At 45.9% G+C, this 22,992-nt stretch overlaps 1 protein-coding gene across 4 annotated transcripts in view; it reads right to left on the bottom strand.

The window, feature by feature from the left end:
- Nucleotides 1–22,992, bottom strand: part of DTNB (dystrobrevin beta) — a 326,819-nt gene that overhangs the window by 12,183 nt on the left and 291,644 nt on the right. For 3 of the 4 annotated variants that reach the window (XM_067550478.1, XM_067550480.1, XM_067550481.1), the window contains 3 exons: nucleotides 22,423–22,582; nucleotides 12,025–12,114; nucleotides 3,879–3,932 (listed from right to left, as the gene is read on the bottom strand). In XM_067550478.1, coding sequence (XP_067406579.1) covers nucleotides 3,879–3,932; nucleotides 12,025–12,114; nucleotides 22,423–22,582 — 304 coding nt within the window. The remainder of the gene's footprint in view (nucleotides 1–3,878; nucleotides 3,933–12,024; nucleotides 12,115–22,422; nucleotides 22,583–22,992) is intronic. The other variant, XM_067550479.1, reaches the window with a different exon arrangement.

Here is a 22,992-nt window from a genome sequence, read left to right as displayed (position 1 = left end):
CAAGTCTGGGAGCTTAAATTCATTACACTGCTAGACACTAAAAATTGTGGACTGAACAGACACACTGGAGTTATGGCTTATTACAACAATCTGTAACCCATTAACATCCTCTTTTTCTCCCATGATTCTACTTTGAATGGTTTCTTACAATATGTGCTAACTACTTATGCTAAACGATCTGTTCTGCCTTGCATTTTGCTGTGAGTATGTTTCCCAGATCAGAATCATAGAAGATTAGGGTTGGAAGGGACCTCAGGAGGTCATCTAGTCCAAGAAGAGCTCTGTGTGGCTCGAAAGCTTGTCTCTCTCATCACCAGAAGTTGGTCCAATAAAAGATATTACCTCACCCACCTTGTCTCTCCAGTGATAGCTCAGCACGTCGGGAAGGACTGGGAATTATGTGCTGGCAATGTCAATTCAAACATTAGCCAACGGTACAGAAGGCACGGGCAGAAATGGTACCTAAAAGATACTGTGGTGACTGGCATTCTAGAAATACATGGACAGATGAAAAAGATTAGAGAGTGCAGGGTAAATTAAATAGATTACTGCTGGTTAGATTGAAATGCTGTGGATTCGAATAACTACTTCTTACTATTCATTGATGAGTCATAAGAATCTTCAAACTCCCTCTCTTCCCCTATTTCCCATGCAAGGTACATTACACATTTGGAAACAGAGAGGGAACATCTGCTAAGCATCCAAATCATCTAACTAAGGAGGAAAATTCCAGGGATAGGAGGCTTGTATGATTTAAAGCCAAGATGATACTACCTTCAAAAAATGCTGATTTCACTGAAGTCAGATGTGTTATTGCTAGTAAAAGAAACCCTAGGGCCCAACCAAGCCTATCATTTCAAATAGTGATGGGCAAACTCAGAGGGGGTTCAGAGATGCCCCAAACATCTGGATACTCCTGTAACCCTAAGAATCCTTCAGTGTCAACAAAGGGGTCACTGTTCCGTAACAACTCCTATCAGATCTGACAAACTCACTACCCCTGACACACTACTTTCATAGGATTTACCCAAAAAGTGTCTTGTCAGGTATCAAACAGAAGTCAATGACACACTGGTTATTAACATCATTGTGACATGTGTGTACTGACACTACACAAGGAATTGTGTGTGTGTGTAAAATGATATTTTAAAATCTGTAACATGGCAGAGTGGACAAACAGGTCTTCTGCCAGATGAAAACATGTCTATTCAGCTATCCCTGGCTCTGATGTAAATTAAGCATTGTAAAGATGATACAAAGGAAGCCACACTTACATGTAGTCAGTGGGAAAAACAGGTTGACGGGGGATGCAAACTCAACAGGGGAGCACGCCAGAGTCTGCACCCCAGGGGGTTATCCTGACTCTGAGAACGAAGACAAGGGACTTCGGGAAGTATAAGGAAAAGCAAAAGGACATTGTGATATCCATTTCACTGAGGAAGACCTTTGGCAGAGGGGGGTGATTGGTGAATGAACGGATCCTGGATTAAATGAAAACCAGCAAACTCTGCAGAAAGACTTTGAGGGTCAGAAACAGCATTAGACAAGGGTTGTGGTCTATTAAGTCTTAGGCCTGATTTACATTAGCAAATTTCGTCTGTTTAACTACATCAGTCGGGGTGTGAAAAATCCCCCCTCCACACCTGACCGGCATGTACAGCTCTTCCATCGATCTACTACTGTCTCTTGGGGAGGTGGATTGCCTACGCCGATGGGAGAGCCCTTCCCATTGGCATAGGAAGTGTCTACACTGAAGCGCTACAGCAGTGAAGCTGTGCCAGTGCGGCATTTTAAGGGTAGACAAGTCCTCAGTCTCTAGAGTGCATGTTACACTTTTGTTGTATTTGTAACCATTTCTGCTTCTATTATTTTTCCTCCATACGAACTCCAATCTGTGAATCTCTGTTCTTTGTCAATACACATATTTGCTTTACTATAAATAGATTATGGTGCTGTGTTGACCTAAAGTGTGAACCCTGACTCATAACCTTCAAGCTGTGTGTATCTTTGGGAGGCAGCTTACCTGGTAATTTCTGAGAGTGTCCAATGACAGGGTTGGACGCTACAGGGGAATGCGACAGAGTCCTGAGGAGAGTGTTTGAAAAGCTGGTGCTGTACAACAGCTGACATCCAGCTACCACACGATAAACTCCCTCGTGCTGGAGGCAGGGGATAACAAGGTGACTCACAATCCTGGGTGCCCTGAGAAAGGGTCACAGCGTCTCAGAATCTATTTGGACTGGAGATCTTGTGAGAACAGGCTCTTGTGTGAAATTGTCATCCCAGCCAGAAGCAGGACGTGAAGAATATAAAGAATAATCCAACGTTGTCAAAGCTCAGCAAAGATTTGTCTCAGGTGAGACATGAATGTTTGGACTGATTCTTGTCTAATGCAAATCTGTTTGTCCATCCTTAATTTAAAGTGTGGGAAGTGTGAGCAAACAGCTGCACAAGCAAATTGATGTCACACGCAGCGGTTCCCAAACTTTCTCCCTGCGTGACCCCATTTTCAGATGTTTGTTTCCCACTACCCCAGAGAGCACGGAAGTTGCAGTTTAAAAAGGTGTTCTCCCTGCCGTGTGACCTCACACGCACTGTACATGCAAGGTCACACTGCAAGGAGGATGGACTGCATCATCTCACACACATAAGGTGCGTGTGCGATCGCGCTGCATGGAGGGGGCCGTTTTGTAGAGCAAAATAGCATCCTCCATGCGATGTGACCTCGTGCATATGGTGCATGTGAGGTCATGCTGTGCGGGGGAGGCCATTTTGTAAAATGGCGTGCTCTGTATGCTCAGGATTGCTGTGACCTCACCTGCTGATGAAGTGACCCCACTTGGGGTCACGACCCACAGTTTGGGAACTGCTGCACTAAGGGGCGCAGCCTGAACTAAAGCACCTCAGGGCAGCTAAGACCTAACTACTGTAAATTCCTTTCCTGACAAAGGGGGAAGAAGAGGTGGTGGCAAGTACCTTCACACAAGCAACCCAGGCCACACACGGATGAGGAGTTTTTGGTTCAGTCATCTGAGGACGGAACAGATGAAACACCAAAAGCCTGTGTGCAGTGACTGGTATTCTTCTGCCCACACCACTCATCTGGCTTTTATTTCTGGGGAGCACTGTGGGATAGGGGATCATTAGTCCACCTGCTGTGACAGCCCGTGTTCCTGTGTGTCCTGATAAGCCAGAGGAAGAGGTGTCTGAGGAGGTTCAATATCTATTACCTATACTTAGAATCAGAGCTGGGAAGAGACCTACTGTAAGGCCCCATTTTGCCCATGAAGCTGCCCGCGCAGGATTGTTCTCAACAGAATATTTCTGAACACTGTGTCCAGACAAGTTTTAAACGACTCAGCCAGCAAGGCTTTCATGGTTCCCTGGGGTGACAATTCCACAGTCCAGTACACTCAATTTCAAGAAACTTTCCTGATAATTCAGCCTACCTTTTCTATTTCTAACCTCATACCATTCATTCTTGTTCCTTTTGTACCATTCAAAATAACTCCTTTCCTGCCATGCTTACACTTGTACACGGCCACTTGCTGAAAGCAAGTATTTCAACACACCTGAATATAGAGACAATAGAAACCTTGACATTAACAGTGTCCCAAGCAAAGGCAGAGATGGAGAGAACATACCTATAAGGCGGCAGCGAGAAGGACAGACAGACAAGCCTGCTGGGCCTGGCTGAGCGTAAGGAGGAGGTGTATGTAACAGCAAAGAAGCACTCCTTAAGCTGCCCAAACCCAAAGCTGTAACATGAATGCCTCTGCAGCACTTGGCACGCTGACGTGGAGAGTTTGCAGAAACACTCTAGTCTCAGTCACAGAAATAAACTGGAGAAGTGTTTTATAGCTGTGATATCCTTTTACCTCTGTCCTTTCCATTCTGCATCTTTTCCTCTTCTTCTTCACCGCCATCCTCTGCTTCAGAAACAAACAAATGTCAGACAAACACATATGGGAATCAGTCTCTGGGGCGGCTTTTTCTACAGGAAGGAGGTGACTAAAAGCCAGACTGGCTTTTGAGAGTCACGCTGAAAAGAGGGAAGGAGGACTGTGCTGGAGTGGAGCCCTCAGGAATACTTCAGACCAGCTATGCTGGAATGCTTCATGCTGTAGTGGCAGCGTCACCCTTTCAACGGGCACAGCGTATGCTCCCTTCTACTGACTGGTTTAATGACTCCCACTTTCACATTCAGCCCTTTCAGGTAGCCTGCACTCTCCAATGGCCCCATGTAGCGTGATACACAAAGACCTTTGGTCCCTTTGTACATCTGTGCAGTCACATTTGAGCCGTCAAAGAGACTAAGAGCTATATAAAGCAAACAATGGACAAAGGAGGTCTGGGTTTTGACTCCTGATAAAAATGGTTACTTACCTGTTCTGTGACAGTCGTTTCTTTGCGGTGTGGGTGCAGATGTGTATTCTGCTCAGGTGTGCACTGCCTTGTACACTGCGAGCCAGAGAATTTTTGCCACACGTTGGAGCAACACTTGTGCCTTATACCTCCTAGTGGCCCTTCTTGAGACTATATATATGTGGTGCAACCCTGGCCCCCCTCAGTGGATGGCCATGGACCTGACTGTGCGAGAATCCCTGGACCAGCCAATCATCAAGATTAGGGAAGAAATGGACCCCATTCCTTATCAAGAAGGCCACCATACATTTGGTGATGACAGGCCAAAGAGGAGTACCATGTATTGATAATGTCAAGTCTAAGGAATTTCCTGAGGCTGGGTAACACAGCTTCTTATGAGGCCAGAAGATCAAGGGCAGCCAACCAATCATTGCCATCTAGAGAATGGAGGATTGAAGCTAGAGTATCCATGTGGAATTTCACTTGCTTGATGAACTTGTTGATAGCCCAGAGGTCCAGAACAGTCTCAGTTCCACTCTTGTGTTTGGGGACCAGGAAAGAGTGGGAGAACTTACTCTGTGGCCCCCAGGGTGAGGAGAGGCTGAAGGAGCACAGACTCATGAGGTGGGTCTCTGAAAAGGGACAGGGTAGGGAGGAAGGGTGGAAATGAATTGGACCAAATATCCCAGACCCATAGTACTTAGGACTCACTTGTCTAAAAATATTTGTTTCCAAGGGCTGAGGAAGTGGGATAATCTGTCTCCAAACTAAGAAGGAAAGTGTAGATCATTGTTGGTTGCTATGCTGTCCTTGAAAAACAAGTCAAAAGGTTGAAAGCATGACTGGTTAGTGATAACGTTGGATGACCTTCTTTTCTGGAGCCTCTGTCTCCTCCAAGAGGCGTAGTATCATCTGGGAGGACAGAAGGGTTGTCCGTGAAAGTAATCGGAATATTGCTGTGGGGGCTTGTACTAATGCTTCTTGGAGGCTGGAAGATAAACTCCCAGGGAGCAGAGCCACTCATGAATATTTAAAAGAGTAACACCTCATCTGTCTTGTCAGAAAATAAAACTGTCCATCAAAAGGCAGAATTTCAGTGAATTACTGGATAGCTGGTGCTATCTGGGAATTAAATAACTAAGATGCCCTCCTCTTGATGACTGCAGTGGCCATTGCTCTGGAAGAAGTATCCATTATGCTGAGAGTTGACTGTAGTGAGGTTTTTGCCATAAGCAAGCACTCTGTCAAGAAAGCTTTGAACTTTTCTCTCAAGTTGTCTGGCAATTTATCTGTGAATTTAGACATTGCCTCCCATTAACAGAGCTTGCTGGTCACAATTCTTACCTGGAGCGAAGCATAGAATACATTTTCTGCCCAATGCATTCAATCTTGTAGGTGTTTTTCTTTTGGGGGTAGACATAAATCTTCCTTGTTGTGACCTCTCATTGGCTGCTGTGACAATCAGTGAATTTGGTGTGGGTCTGAGTGGAAACACTCCAACTTCTGGGAAGGGACAAGATATTGGTTTCCTGTTTGCTTGGCTGTTGGGCCTAGTGATGCTGGTGTGTGCCACAAAGATTTGGCTGTCTATAAGAGGGCATACGTAAGGACCCGGGGACTAGACTAGGTCTGCAGAGCCTGGGGTGGCTGATATTCCCAGAGTGTTACCAGGAAGCCATGCAGAGGCACAGCCAGGGAACACTGTGGAGAGTAGGTGCCACAGGAAGTACCGCGCTTGAGATCCAGAGTGACAACACCCTGCAGCCCTCTGATTGGCCAAGTGCTCCTAGTTAACCCCAGGGATTAGCTCTGTAAAGTGTCTGGGGAACCATACAGACCTAGCTTGCTGCAATGCCAGTCCTTGCCTTGTCTCCTGATCTCTGGTCGGCTCCAGCCTGACTCAAGCCCTGATTCCTGCCTCTGATCTCCGACTCCTGCCTGACTCTGGTTTATGGGACCTGGCCATGTGATTCCTCCAACTCCTGCCCAGTGACTTCCATCCCTGGTGGGCAGACCTCAGCCCAGCTGTGACTGGTAGGCCCCCCTTGCAGACTCATTGATAGGGAGGGCAACCTCCTCGCCTCCCAGAGCTGAAGCCTGGAGGATGTCCACCAGTTTGTGGGTATTCTCCTGTACCAGCTCAGCTTAAATCCCCAGAACTGCAGCCATTCTCCTGAACAATTCTTGGTAGAAGTGGAAGTCCTCTGGAACCACGGAAGCCGAAGTCAGGGTCACCAAATCATCCAGGGAGCGCGAGGACAGCGCTGCTGGGGCTGAAGGTGTCTCCTGTGGTATGGGTTGGTTCTCAGGCAAAAGCTTAACCAGAAGTAGCCAAGGAGGAAGAATGTAGTCCTGGACTTCCGCAATAGGCTGGTCCAGGCATGGGACCTTCTCCAGGTAAGGGGATCTTATTACCAGCTTACGCAGAGAACTGGATCTGTAAGCATGACAAGCACCTCAGAGGGGCCCATCATGACACAGGGTACAGCAAAAAGGCCAGTACACTGAGGGCCAGGCAGGTCTGTCCCTACCATGGAAATGGCTCTGCTTTCAGTACCAATGCTTACTCCCTGGGTCTTGGATGATGTATGTGATCTCATTTGCTGAGGTGGGGAATGAGAAGAGTTGCAGGACTCTGACCCGGCATGAGAAGAGCTGTTTGAATAATCACTAGGCATGGCAGGTGCCCAACCTGACAGGGCCACTGGGAAACCCGACTTGTCCACTGTCCAACACTGACAAGCTAACGTCAATACTCTAGTTGGATCATGGATGGTCTTGCAGTGGGGTTGGGTACAGAGGATGGATCTCCTTTTGGTGCTAAGGGGTCAGGATTCAGACCCCACTCTGAGGTAGCTGGTGATACTGAGGATGCTGTTACCACGATTGATGTTGTAGGCGGTGCTGAGGGAGAGGGATGTCTTGGTACTGACCTAACCTGCATCAGCACTGAGGGTGGAGCCTGCCTCCTCACTGGTACTGGAGCTGAAGGCAATCTCTGTTCCAAAGCTGAGGTCAATGAGGGGCCCGATGTACCGCCCCTTCACCGACATCCTGAGTTAGCGGGAATGCCTGTACAACTAGACAAAGCAAGTCTGAAGCTGCGAGGTCGATGGAACTGAAAGCGATGGTACTGGAGTTTCCAGAGATACCAGACTCGACTGCACTCCCAGGGACAGGTCTGGAGTTGATGGTATGGCACTGGGATTCTCCCATCCTGGTACTGGGCAGACACGGGTCTATCCTGGCTAACAGTCTTGTTGATGGTGAGGGCCTGCTCTCAAAGAAGAAGAGGATAAATCCCTCCTCGATTTCTGGCGCTCTGGTCCATTTCATGAGTCCTCTTATGAGGAACATGCAGAATGATGACAGACCCCTTTCTTGCCTCCATGAGGGATCAGATTCCTGGGCTCTATCCCCAACTCCCACAGAGGCAGAAGACATCAGTTAACTGAGTGGTTGGAACAAGGTCCTCGTGCCAAGGCAAATCTCACAGCCTGTTCCAGCAACTGCTGCTTTAGATGAAGATCTCTTGCAGTCTGCATCCTTTTCTTAAGGGAACAACAGATGTTGCACTATTCCTTGGTGTGGTCCTTGCCAAGGCCCAACAAGGAGCATGTGTGTGGGTCACTGGTAGGAACAGGCAATGCCTGAAGCCTGAGGCATGCTCCATAACTATACAAACTACTATTCAACTAAATGCACTAATAAACTGACTAATCTAACATAAACTACGGGTGCTAACTGCCAGCCACCATTTACACTAGGGAAGACTGAATCAGAAAGCGTGACGCAGCAGGGAAACAGAGGAGATTCAAACATGGGGAGCTCCAATTCAAGCCACGGGCAATAAGAAGGAACTGAGGGGGTTTAGGATGGTGCTACCCTTAGCCTCGGGAGAGGCCATGGGGAGGTACAGGGCATGCGTGCTGCCCCGATGGGTACTACAATGGCAAAGAAGTCTCCAGTTCGCAGTGCACTGGATGCCAGCACACTGGAGTGGAACACGTCTGCATCCACTCCAAGAACTAGACCACCAGCTCTGAAGGAAAATCTGAGACAGTTTTATGGGGGGATCCAAAAGGAAAACAACTGGATGTTTGTTACTGAAGATCTAGAGCCTAACCACGTATGGTATTGAGTGACCTCAACTCTCATGGAAGTCCCTGGGGTAGCCCAGCTTTGCTGAGAACAGATTGTGGTTCAAGAAATAAACTTATCATTATGTCTCTCAGGGACGGAAAGGAAGTGCATGCTGATGGATCAATCTGAGTCATAGAGTTTAAAGCCAGAAGAGGCAACCAGATCATCTAGCTGGATCTCCTGCATATCACAGACCATCAACACCACCCATACTGAAACCCAACAACTGAAATTATACCCAAGTGTTACAGCCCACAGGAGGCTAGGCTAATGTGTGTCACAGGGAGAGAATAGGAGGGACCCAAGGGCACCAAATGCCTGAGGCCTCTGCAATGGCAGGGAAATGACTGAGCTATAGCTAGATAGTCCTGACAAGAGACCCTCACCCACATGCTGCAGAGGAAGGCAAAAAACCTCCAAGTTACTGCCAGTCTGGTCTGGGGGTAAATTCCTTTCTGACCCCACATATGGCGATCAGTTAGACCCTGAGCGTGTGAGCAAGAACCAGCCAGACACGCACCTGAATCCTCCATGCCAGCTCAGCCCTGACCCACCCAGTCCAGTGTCCCAACTCCAGGTATGATGCTTCAGAGAAAGGAGACCAAAATCTCCCCTAGAATACATGGGGGATATCCCTTCCTGACCCCTGCTATAGCTGAAGCCCTGAGGGATACGGTTTTAGGAACATAAGACAAACTGGAATTGAGCCCTAGGGCTCACTTTATTTATCTCCAGTTATGCTGAAGTGAATTTATGGCCCAGGCTAGTATTTATGTTGAGGAGGATGTGGGCAGAAGGGCAAACTCCTTCTCATTTGGAGGGTCATGTCTCTGTACACAGCATTTCTAGTAAAACTATGTAAACAGATATTATTTCTTGCAGGCAGTGATATTTCCTTTCACCTGTATTTTAAAACATGCAAACAGAGTTTTGAAAGAAAAAAAACAACTGTAATAGAAAGCACAACTTGAAAGGCTTGAGTAGTGTACATTGGTTCTGACCGAAGGGGATCTTCAATAGAGAAGTCAAAGAAACAGGTGTTTTCTTCATTGTTCTGACTACAAGCCAATTGATAAATTCACTTTGAGAAGTCAGAAGAGCTACTACCAATGGCCATCTCAATGGTGCCCAACACGACAAGTGAAATATTCAATATGAGGATGGCAGAAATCACTGACTGAAACTAAACAAGACTTTTTAAAATCACAAAGGTGAGCCGGGGCTCCAAGCAGTCTTAGAGTCTGGCTGCTAAGTTTGTCTCTTGCTTCTCAGGCTAACTGGGGCCAGGACAGCTGGCCAGGCAGTCTGCTTAGTCCCTAGGGTAAGGGGTATATGTTATTTTATGTTGCTTTTGAAAGACCTATCTGGTCACAGCTCAAAGTGTTATCTAGTATTTCCTGGCCTGAGAAGATTATGTCAACATGGAGCCTCACAGACTGGGGGATAGTCAATCCATTTGTGAGAAGCCCATGCTTTGTTCTCAAACCTATCTAGTGTCTACTGAATATTTGCAGAAGCAATTTTTCCTTTCCCTTTTTGCTCTCCTTAGGGCACTGCTTTTTGAATGCAGATGAAGATGCTGAGGGCCAAAGAGGAGATACTAGGTATTGTAGCTCACACAATAATACAAAACGTTTATGTCTGCAGCTATAACTGGCAGAGAATCCAGGCTTGGAGGAGGTTTAAGTTCTCTTAGTTTGACACCTGACTAATGTGTTCAATCCCACTGAATCTCATCAGCTGTGTATAACTCAGGTGGTTTCCTAATTTACACAAATGAAATTATTTCAGATTTTTCAAGGGATCTGTCTTCTTTAGTAGCTGCATATAATCATACACAAGATTGTAATGAATTTGATCTTTCATCCCCCATGCATTATGAATGTCTTGCATGATACATGACAAGACTGAAATAATTGTCAATAGCACAAACTTTGCTTTGTTTGTATTTGTCAAACATTGACTAGATTTAAAAGAGACCAGAAGATCAAAAGTCCTGTATCCCTGACACGTGTCACTAGGTGCCAGATTCGGATCTCAGGTATACTAGTGTAAATCTGCAGGACTATTCAAAGCAAGAAATAAATTACTGAAGACATCGGTCTTGGGCTGAGGGTTTAATTCACCACGTTTCAGCCAGAAGGGAACAGAACTGTGCATCTCCGAACATGGTAATTTATTGAAGAAACACAAGGCCCCTTAACTATAACAGCACTAGTGATTGCTGCTATAATACATGCAAGACTTCATTAACGCCACAGCTGCCTCCGCAGCCAAGACACAGGGTCTGGACTGGTGAACGTGCTGTTCACAGGAAACTTCTCCCTGGTTTATAAGTAGGGAATCTCTTAGGAAAATGTAAGAAATAGCTGAAATGCTGAACAGGCAAAGTCCCAAGCATCCTGGGGTGGGTACTTCTTAACAAAGTCGTAAGTTTGCTGGGGCCCAATTAGTCTGTTCATTGAAACCCACTATCATCACTATTGTGCAAAAGGCACGCAGAGGAAAACACCACTTTTTACACAGCTGTTTAATTCCTGTTTAAGTTGGGCCAAATGTATATTTTAATGTTATATTCATGCCCAGAGTTCCCTAATGGGAATTCATTTTAAATGCACCCAAATTGACATTATAAAGACTACAGAGTCATTAAGTAACAGTTTGTATGAACTCACTCAAAAATATATCTTAACTTCTAAGCTCATGTCTTTTAAGAGCTGTTGTTGTCAAAGAAATGACTGTAAAAGTGGCATCTCTGGGTCCCTGGCAAATGTTCTGAATCACATCTGCCTACTTTACTAGCAGAGCAGAGGTATTACTGTTAGCCTTGTAGAAGTCAATACAGCTATGAGTGAGCTGAGTTCTAGCACATTAGAATCATCAACAATATTGTCAGCCAGGTTCTGTGTGTGGAACAGAATCCTCATTATTGATGATAAAGTAAGATGCAAAATGGATCCATTCAAATAACGGGGAGTTTGCAAGAATGGTAGCTAGAAAAATAATCTTCTGACTTCTCATTGAGGGAGAATAAAAATGCAGTCTAATTTTTAGATTTACTTTCCAGATGAGAACTATACTATAAAGCAGGGCTCGACAAACCCCGGGCGCCAGGTTGCCATGGGGCCTAGAAATTTAATTCTGGCGCCTAGTATTTCTCTGGGGGGAGCGGCTGCTGCATTCTGGCCAGGGCGCCACTGCACCCATGTGGCAGGGCTGGGAGGGGGGAGCGCTGTGGCTGCCGTGCTCCAGCCAGGGCGCTGCTGGGCCCACATTGTGGGAGAGGGGTGGGGGAAAAGAGCGGGGCCAGGAGGGGAGAGCGACTGCTGTGGTCCGGCCAGGGCGCCCCGCTGCTGGGCCCACGTTGTCTGGCTCCTTAATTTTTGGGCTGCTCCTAGCTCCAAAACAAATTTGTCGAGCCCTGCTGTAAAGATAAATCTTCAACACATGGCTTTAAGATTACTGTCGCCGGTCACTTTGATCTCCAATGTATGTATGTTAAAGTTTAACTCTCACCTGAATGAAGTTCCTTCACCAAAGAAGACATTGTATTTGTAATTGAATCAGCTGCTACCAGTAAATCATTACGGAGATTTCTCCTTGTACCTAAGAAAGAAATGGAGGAAAAGGAAATGAAAAGTTATGGTAGATATTAGACTTCAATTTCCTAGGCTACTCACAAAAGGATGCTCAGTCAGATGTTCCTGACCATCACAATGAGTGATTATTTTTTCTCAGTAAGGAATATGATTGCAGAACCCCAAAACACACCTTCACCGGCAGAGCTGCCGCTTTGACAGAGTGGCTGTAGTGCGACAACCCATTAAAACCAATTCTGTTTCAGTAATGATTTCTGATATACCCTGGAGCGGCTCCCTGTGGAAACTCTATTTTGTGTGTTGGATCAATCTGTCTGCTTAGTCAATATGCTGTTACACTGTATTTTCCATTGACATGGACAGCACAAATGGACCACATCAGCATGGACAAGTGTTTCTTTGCCCAAGACAGAAGTAGTTTGCTTCTCTCTGAAGTGCAGCGGGCTGATACTCCTCTTTGTAGATAAATACCACAGTGGTTATATTGTTCATCGTGACTAATATAACACGGGGTTGAGAGGAATCAGTGATAATGCTTCCAGTCCCTCGTGCATAGTTCTCCTTTCCAGTGACTAATGGAGTAACTTTCTTCCCTGATGGACCATGCTTCAGTGGAAGCAAACTCCTTGGTGCTCTGAATTGGCATCTATTGTGATGACTGACATGTTTGGTTCCAAGATTTACAAACTTCTTGAAAACTGGTGTCCTGTCATCCACCACTGCAGGAACCTGTTCAGCGCTTGGAAACCTGAACCTTTGCCATAGGTTGTGTAAGCATAGTTAGTGGCAATCAGCAAATTATGCTCTGTAAAAATCTCCCGTGAAACTTGAGCCTACTGATAATGCCTATGCAAACGCTTAGCAATACCAAGAGAAGCAGTGTGGTTTGTATCACAGACACCTTGGCATTTGCACTTTTTGGACGGCTCTTATTGTCTTTTGTTGCCGGCTTTTATTGTTGTATTGTATTGTCTATTGTCTTTTGTTGAGGAGATAAAGATTCTGTGACTGATAAAGTCTATCCATGCTCCCAGGTGGCACAATGAACTGTGTGGATGACACAGCTGATCTTTTCCCTGCATTTCAGGATCCTGTATACTTCCAGTATTTTGATATTATTAACAAGGGCTCTCCTGGTCTTGCTTACTTCTTTTTTAGGGCCAGGAAGGACTTTGTGGTGTGGGAGGAGATCCTCATCCATTAGTTCTAAGAGAGAGGATGTTACAGGTAGAACAGACCTTGCTTTTGCTTTTTTTTCTCATTTGCCTGCCATGCTGACTGCTTCCTGGAGCTGCATAGGAGAAAATCTGTGGAACCTCAGTGAAGAGCTGAAGGAAAACCTTCATTCCTATGCACACACATCTGTAAGAGCCCAGTAGCAGCACAAGGTAGCAAAAATAATTTGAAAGTTTGGTGAAAATTTTGAGTTAAATGAAACTCTTTTGGCAAACGTTCTTGGATTCAGACATAACTTGTGCGTTATTTGATTCTATAGAGGCACTGTCACTAGTGACGCCAAGCTGTTGTATTGTAGATTTTAAATAACTTGTAGGACCCACTGAACTGTTGTTCTACTTCATGCTGCCTGGAAACAAAAAAGTCACTCTGCAAAGGCGAAAGGAAACCAGTCGCCAAAGAAAGCAGTTGGGAGCTCTCAACTGTACTATCAAACTTGCTGCAGAGACTAAGAAGCAGCAATTGGACCACCCACAGCAGCAGATGGAGTGTTATGCCTCTGGTATTTGGCATGATGCCTCCCTGGGAATGCCTGTTTCTGCTTTGTTTCTGGAAGTGTTCAGAGGGATGTGGAGTTGGAATCTGACAAAGACATATTCTTCTGACAAGTGAATTGCAGAGGCCCAAAGTTTGCAGGGCTGATTTCTTCCAAGATCTCATCTGTGTATTGACTAAAGAGGTTCTGGCCTTCAAATGACGGAGCCTCAAATTTTGCTGGATATCCTGGGGAATGAACCGTGTCATCAGTATTTTCTTCTCAAAGTGTTAGCAGTGGTACCAAAGGTATTGTATATCAAACAAGAGCATTTTTAGCCACTTTCTGCCCCTCTGCTATAATTTTCTTTGCCTTTTTCTTAGCTACCTCAGACAGAAGCTAGTCTAGGGTAAGGAAGAATATAGTCTCAGCCATCTTCATTTGTAAAGCTAACAAACACGACACCATCTTCATAGTGAGGTCTGTGTTCACGGACTCTGTCTTGAGGTGAAGACTGAATCAAATGACTGATGTAATTGACACTGACATTCAGTAGCTACACTGACTACCTAGCAACATGGTTATAGATGTACAAAAAACTACTTGTGCTCTTGTGGTAGCAACTAGTACAACTTGTCATCTCCTTCAGAAATAGGTGGGATGGGTTCCAAGGTGAGCGAGAGGTGCTATGCTGACTCCAGAATACCATCCAGAATTCAGGAGAACTGCTACAATGGTCTTATGCTATAGGCTGTGAGACATTAAATAGCCAGTGGCTTGTCATGCAATACTGACGGCTCTGTATCAAGAGTTGCTGTCATGTTTGTGGTCAATTCCTGGAAACAATGGAAGTTCTTAGGAGAAAATGACAGAGACGATAACTCCTGTAACCTCCTTTCCCTCATTTTCAATAGGACAGGTGCGAAGCATGGGTAGATATCCTCCCAAACAGAGGGATTGTCAGACCCTGATCTTGGTGCATAAGCAGCAACAGATTGATCAGAGGCTCCACCTGAAGATGACTGGATTCAGCACTGAGGAGTTCATAAATGCCAACCAGGCCATGTTCCAGCTTAAACAGGCCAAGCCATCATAAGGTCCCATGCAGAAGCTGTGAGTCACGGAGGAACAGAAAAGTCAAGTAAATGTTCCTTCAGTGGGGCTGTTTTGGTTTTTTAGATGGACATTGTACAACTGTTTCTTGTGGCCAAGAAACTCAGAACAAGCCTCCAGTTTTGTCAAAGGCCTTGTCTTCCCTGCTAGAACACGTGAATTTTTTACCTTGAGGTAACTACTGCACATAAATGTGAATGAGCTATCTTGCGTTTAAAACACAGTGACTTCAGTTTAGTTTTACCATGAGGTAAATAGTCCTGTACTCCCTCCAGGCGCTGACCTCAGTGAGTTTAGCTTATGGTAAAGCTAGAGTGCCTGATCTTCATTGTGTTTTCACTCCAGAATAGCTCATGCACATTTATGTGCATTAGTTACCCTGAGGTACAGAACGCACCTTTTTTAGCAGTGTAGACAAAGTGAAAAGATAGCCATGAGGCCATCTCCTGAAGCCACGTCCAACACTTTGTTGCTCAGGCAATCTCCACATCCCTGGCTTTTGTGGGGAGAAATAAACGAAGAAGATTCTGGAATAGGATAACCAGTTGAGAAAAAAGGAGAGAGAAAACAAGAGAAAGCAAGTATGCAACCCCCAAGCCAGTCAGCTTCTCAGCAGAATGAGGTTCTGGGCATTCCATCATTGCTTAGAAGGGGTATTTAAAGATGAGTGGATGGTGCAGAAGAACATAAAAATGGCCATACTGGGTCAGCCCTATGATCCATCTAGCCCAATATCTTGTCTTCTGACATTGGCCAGTGCCAGGTGTTTTAGAGGGAATGAACAGAACAGATAATCATCAAGTGATCCATCCCATCGCCCATTCCCAGATTCTGGCAAACAAAGGCTAGGGACACTAAAGAGCATAGTTTTGCATCCTTGCTCATCCTGGCTAATAGCCATTGATGGACCTATCCCCCATGAACTTAGCTAGTTCTTTTTTGAACTCGTTATAGTCTTGGCCTTCACAACATCTTCTGGCAAAGAAGTTCCACAGGTTGACTGTGTGTTCTGTGAAGAAATACTTCCTTTTGTTCATTTTAAATCTGCTGCCCATTAATTTCATCTGGTGACCTCCAATTCTTGTGTTATGAGGAGAAGTAAATAACACTTCCTTATTTACTTTCTCCACACCAGTCATGATTGTATAGACCTCATATCTCCCCTTAGTCATCTCTTTTCCAAGATGAAAAGTCCCAGTCTTATTAATCTCTCCTCATATGGAAGCTGTTCCATACCCCTAATCATTTTTGTTGGCCTTTTCTGTACGTTTTCCAATTCTAATATATCTTTTTTGAGATGGGGTGACCAGATCTGCACGCAGCAGTTAAGATGTGGGAGTCCCATGGATTTATAAAGAGTCAATACAATATTTTCTGTATCATTATCTATCCCAATGATTTCCAACATTCTGTTAATTTTCTTGACTACCACTGCACACTGAGTGGATGTTTTCAGAGAACTACCCACAATGACTCCAAGATCTCTTTCTTTGAGTGGTAACAGCTAATTTAGACCCCATCATTTTATATGTACAGTTGGGATGATGTTTTCCAATGTGCATTACTTTGCATTTATCAACACTGAATTTCATCTGCCACTCATTTCTTCAGACCGTGGAAGCGAGATGGTTCCCTGCAGGGAAAATTCCCCTGGAGCCAAGTATCTTGAGAGCACAGCCTCAGACTCGTGCTTGCTTTCCTTATTACAAGATTCTGACTGAAACAGAAGAGAATGAAGCCTCTATTCTTCTTCCACACTGAGGAAGAGGGTAGCAATTGGTACTCAGCTCAAGTCATCTTCTTTGCTTCTGAATCTCTTCAACCTCTCTGACTTTTCTGGAGCTATTCTCTGCCAATGTCTTATGAAATAAAGATGGCCATGGCACCAAAAGGTTAGGCTTCTATGAAGCAGACGCCCATAAAGACTTCTCTAATTGGAGGAGCCTAAGTGAAGGATCACAAGGCCTACAGGTACTGGGAAGTAAAGGTGGACATGTCAACCACTACCTCTTGGAATGATTTTTTCCCCAGGCAGTGCAAACCATGTTATTCAGAAATTGACATACTGCCCTGGCAAAGTGTATACCATTTGAACCAACCCTTTCTGCTAGGATCAGCGACGTGACTCTCTCTCCAAAGAACGAGGTGGACCCAAAGGACAGGGCCTATAAGCCTGTATTGAGTGGGGCTTGGAGTTAAAGTTAACTGTGGAAACTGTACAATTGGGCAGCACTAGCCAAACCTATTTACAGTATAGGCTGTAAAACCAACAATATCATAACAGTAACTATGTATGGAAGTGTCTTTTGCATTTAGACATTACAGACAAAAAAGCCACCAACAAGACTAAAGGTTCTGACCTTCAGCCAACCAGGAGGAGAAGGATGTAAGGGATGGTGGGAACTGCACCTTCTTACATACTCTTGACACTGAATGTTCAATCAATGCCAAAAGGGACAGTCAGCCCCGGCAGACACTGATTTCTAGGTTTCCAATGGGCACATGCGTGCGTATACTCCAAGAGTGGGGCTCCATACTGACAATGCTCCAAGGAGAACAGTTTCACTGGGGAGGGGAGACGTTACTGCTCCACTTTTTAATTTTGTACACCGTTATTTTTTATTTCTCATCTTTTGGTTGTTTTTACTCTCGTCCTTCCATTTCCACATAGTGATTGAATACATTTATGTTTATGCCAAAGAGTGTTTGCCTGTTCAGAGATTTGCATACTGGTTAAGGGCTACATTCAGTTTAGCATTCACTTATTTGCAAGCCAAAATTTCAACTTCTTTTCACCTAGTAATCAGCTTACAAGTAGGTGAATGTTAGCTGAACACTCTAGTTGAGAGAGTGGTTTATTTTTTCCTGATGGCTACCATGCTGGCCCTCTCTGCATCCTCTGGGACAAATTTTGGTAAGCAGTTTCCCATTTTTCGCTCAATTCACAGCACTGAGACATGAAGTGTACTTATCTGATTTGTGGGTACAACTGAGTAATGTTTGTTTCTAATTATTTGCATGTGAAAAATGATGGCTGCAAAATTGGGAAGCCAGGATGCGGTCACACAACTATTTTTGTTAAGCCATATAGATAAAAAGTATACCTCCATTCTACTTGGCATAGTCTGTTTGTCTTGTCTGTTTGAGTGATTGATTGGATCCAGGTGGGGTTAATTGCGGGGGCGGGGCTTTGAGGGGTAAGTGCAGGGGCGGGGCAACTGCCCCAGCCTTATAAAAGGCAGCCAGCTGCGAACCAGCTGAGCAGCGAACAGAGGGGCGGCTAACAGAAGGAGAAGGAGGGAGTTTGCCTGGGAGTTGTTCGCCTGCGGAGAGAGCCCACTGCAGGTTTTTGCCTTCCAGACGTTGCTGAGCAGGAAATTGAGCATCTGAGGAGGCTCACATAGCAGAGATATGGAGAGGGAGCGATCTCTCGTTGTCACCTGCACTGGATGTGCTATGTTTGTCTTCCTCCCACAGGATAGAGATGACTTCATCTGTACCAAGTGCAGGCTGGTTTCCTTATTGGAAGAGAAGGTTAAAGGACTAGAGACCCAAATATCGACCCTGCGGTGCATTACAGAAAACGATGTCTTTGTCCATCAGGCACAGGCAGAGTGTAAGGAAGATTCAGAAAAGGCCGGGCAGGCGAAACTGAAGAACGGGGAAGGAAATTGGCAGCATGTGACCTCCCGAAGAAAGAGGACCCATGTGCCCACCATGCAGATAGAAGTAAGGAATCGTTTTCATCCTCTCTGCACAAGTACTACGGCGGAGAATGATTTGGAGGACCCTTCAGAGGGAATGGATCAGAAGGAGACCCGTTTGATCAGAAGGCAAGGGATGCATTCTCCTAGGGATGGGGGTTCCACGACCACCATTCCCAAGAGGAAGAGAAGGGTGATGGTGGTCGGGGACTCCCTCCTAAGAGGGACGGAGTCATCCATCTGCCGTCCGGACTGGGAAACTAGAGAAGTGTGTTGCTTGTCTGGAGCTAGGATTACGGATGTGACGGAGAGACTGCCAAAACTTATCAAGTCCTCAGACCGCTACCCCTTCCTGCTTCTCCACGTGGGCACCAATGACACTGCCAAGAATGATCTTGAGCGGATCACTGCGGACTATGTGGCTCTGGGAAAAAGAGATAAAGGAGTTTGAAGCGCAAGTGGTGTTCTCATCCATCCTCCCTGTTCAGGGAAAAGGCCCAGGTAGGGACCATCGTATTGCGGAAGTAAATGCGTGGTTACACAGGTGGTGTCAAAGGGAGGGCTTTGGATTCTTCGATCATGGAATGTTGTTCCAGGAAGAAGGATTACTAGGAAGAGACGGGATTCATCTAACGAAGACAGGGAAGAGTATCTTCGCAGACAGGCTGGCTAACCTAGTGAGGAGGGCTTTAAACTAGTTTTGACGGGGGACGGGGACCTAAGCCCGAAGGTTAGTGGGGAAGAGGGACACCACAAGGAAGCAGAAGGAGGAGGGTGCAGCAGGGGAGGCCTCCCGATTCATACTGTGGAAGTAGGCCAGTCGGCTACTTATCTCAAGTGCCTGTACACAAACGCAAGAAGCCTGGGAAACAAGCAGGAAGAACTGGAAGTCCTGGCACAGTTAAGAAACTACGACATGATTGGAATAACTGAGACTTGGTGGAATAACTCTCACGATTGAAGCACTGTCATGGATGGGTATAAACTGTTCAGGAAGGACAGGCAGGGGCGAAAGGGGGGAGGAGTTGCACTGTATGTAAGAGAGCACTATGATTGCTTTGAGCTCCAGTATGAAACTGGAGATAAGCCAATTGAGAGTCTCTGGGTTAAGCTTAGAAGCAAGAACAATAAGCGTGATGTCGTGGTGGGTGTCTGTTACAGACCACCAGACCAGGAGGATGAGGTAGATGAGGCTTTCTTTACTCAACTAGGGAAAGTTTCCAGTTCACAGGACCTGATTCTCATGGGAGACTTCAATCACCCTGACATCTGCTGGAAGAACAATACAGCAGAGCACAAACAATCCAGGAAGTTTTTGGAGAGTGTCGCTGACAACTTCCTGGTGCAAGTGCTGGAGCAACCAACTAGGGGCCGAGCTTCTCTTGATCTCCTGCTCACAAACAGGGAAGATTTGGTAGGGGAAGTAGAAGTGGGTGGCAACCTAGGCAGCAGTGACCATGAGATGGTCGAGTTCAGGATCCTGACGAAAGGAAGAAAGGAGAACAGCAGGATACGGACCATGGACTTCAGAAAAGCGGACTTTGACTCCCTCAGGGAACTGATGGGCAGGATTCCCTGGGAGGCTAATATGAGGGGGAAAGGAATCCAAGAGAGCTGGCTGTATTTTAAAGAGACCTTATTGAGGGCACAAGAGCAAACCATCCCGATGTGCAGAAAGAATAGCAAATGTGGTAGGCGTCCAGCTTGGCTTAACAAAGATGTCCTTGGCGAACTTAAAAGCAAAAAAGAAGCTTACAAGAAGTGGAAGCTTGGTCAGATGACTAGGGAGGAGTATATAAACACTGCTCGAACGTGCAGGAATGAAATCAGGAAGGCCAAAGCGCAATTGGAGTTGCAGCTAGCAAGGGAAGTGAAGGGGAACAAGAAGGGTTTCTACAGGCATGTTGCCAACAAGAGGAAGGTTCGGGAAAGTGTGGGCCCCTTGGAGAATGAGGGAGGCGACCTAGTGACGGAGGATGTGGAGAAAGCTGAGGTACTCAATGCCTTTTTTGCCTCTGTCTTCACAGACAAGATCAGCTCCCAGACTGCCGTACTGGGTGGCACAGAATGGGAAGGAGGCGAACATCCCGCAGTGCTGAAGGAACGGGTTCAAGACTATTTAGAAGGATTGGACATTCACAAGTCCATGGGGCCGGATGCAATGCACCCGAGGGTGCTGAGGGAGTTGGCTGAGGTGATTTCAGAGCCATTGGCTATTATCTTTGAAAGCTCGTGGCAACAGGGGGAGGTCCCTGAGGACTGGAAAAAAGCAAATATAGTGCCCATCTTCAAAAAAGGGAGGAAAGAGGATCCAGGGAACTACAGACCGGTCAGCCTCACCTCAATCCCTGGAAAAATCATGGAGCAGGTCCTTAAGGAATCCATTTTAAGGCATTTGGAAGAGAGGAAGGTGATCAGGAACAGTCAACACGGATTCACTAAGGGAAAGTCATGCCTGACCAACCTGATTGCTTTCTATGATGAGGTGACTGGCTCTGTGGATGTAGGGAAGGCGGTGGATGTGATATACCTTGACTTTAGCAAAGCTTCTGATACGATCTCTAACGGTATTCTTATCGGCAAGTTAAAGAAGTATGGGTTGGATGAATGGACTATAAAATGGATAGAGAACTGGCTAGAGCATAGGGCTCAACGAGTAGTGATCAATGGCTCCATGTCTAGCTGGCAACCGGTCACAAGCGGAGTTCCCCAGGGGTCGGTCCTGGGGCCGGTTTTGTTCAACATCTTTATTAATGATCTGGAGGATGGGGTAGATTGCACCCTCAGCAAGTTTGCGGATGACACTAAGCTGGGGGGAGTGGTAGATACCCTGGAAGGCAGGGATAGGATACAGAGTGACCTAAACAAACTGGAGGATTGGGCCAAAAGAAATCTAATGAGGTTCAACAAAGATAAGTGCAGAGTCCTCCACTTAGGAAGGAAGAATCCCATGCACAGCTATAGACTGGGGACCGACGAGCTGGGCAGCAGCTCTGCAGAAAGGGACCTGGGGGTAATGGTGGATAAGAAGCTGGATATGAGTCAGCAGTGTGCCCTGGTTGTCAAGAAGGCTAATGGCATATTGGGCTGCATTAGGAGGGCATTGCCAGCAGGTCACGGGAAGTGATTATTCCCCTCTATTCGGCATTGGTGAGGCCGCATTTAGAATATTGTGTCCAGTTTTGGGCCCCCCACTACAAAAAGGATGTGGACAAGTTGGAGAGAGTGCAGCGGAGGGCAACCAAAATGATGAGGGGGCTGGAGCACAGGACTTATGAGGAGAGGCTGAGGGAACTGGGCTTGTTTAGTCTGCAAAAGAGAAGAGTGAGGGGGGATTTGATAGCGGCCTTTAACTACCTGAAAGGGGGTTCCAGGGAGGATGGGGCTAGGCTGTTCTCGGTGGTGGCAGATGACAGAACAAGGAGCAACGGTCTCAAGTTGCAGGGCGGGAGGTCTAGGTTGGACATTAGGAAAAAGTTTTTTACTAGGAGGGTGGTGAAGCACTGGAATAGGTTACCTAGGGAGATGGTGGAATCTCCATCTTTAGAGGTTTTTAAGCTGAGGCTTGACAAAGCCCTGGTTGGGATGATATAGCTGAGGTTAGTCCTGCTTTGAGCAGGGGGTTGGACTAGATGACCTCCTGAGGTCCCTTCCAACTCTAATATTCTATGATTCTATGAAATAATATCAATAATTATCATATCAAAATTGCTGTGTAATAATTGTGTAATAATCAATAATTTCATTGTTTGGTAATAGAAGAGGTTTTGGTTTCTGCTACACTCACCTTGTGCAAAAGCTTCCTGCACGTCTCCCCCGACGCCCGCAAGCGAGTCCTGAGGTCCGTGAGTTGGGGTAGAGCCAGCTGAAGTGGCTCTGACGGGCATTGGCATCGAGCGACTGGCTCCATGGGTAGGTGAGGAGTGTGGGGAGCCTGCTGCTTGAGCCTGCAAAGGGAAACAACACTGAGTTTCCAAATTGTTTACCTTCATATTTTTTGGATCAATGTCGATAAACAATTCTGTACAAAGCACTGAAGGAAAGAATACAATTCAGGCTCTTTACACAAATATTCACTATGTGGGTTTTCTGAACACATGAATGGTAGCCCTCAAATTCCTCCTATATTATGAGGGTCCAGATCCCAAGCTCACAGAAGTCAGTACCAATCCTGGTGTCCACAGTTCAAGAAGGATGTTGATAAACTGGAGAGGGTTCAGAGAAGAGTCAAAAGATAATGATTAAAGGACTGCATGTCCATCTAATCTAGTATTTTTTCTCTGATAGTGACCTGTACCAGATGCTTCAGAAGCAAGTGCAAGAAACCCCCCAGTGGGCAACTATGAAATAACCTGCC

The sequence above is a fragment of the Emydura macquarii genome, unplaced genomic scaffold (genome assembly GCF_026122565.2).
Source record: "Emydura macquarii macquarii isolate MOO-44397 ecotype Brisbane River unplaced genomic scaffold, CSIRO-AGI_Emac_v2 contig_1300, whole genome shotgun sequence".
Taxonomy (NCBI): domain Eukaryota; kingdom Metazoa; phylum Chordata; order Testudines; family Chelidae; genus Emydura; species Emydura macquarii.
The sequence above is the reverse complement of the archived record's forward strand: the minus strand, read 5'-3'. Positions and strand labels throughout refer to the sequence as shown.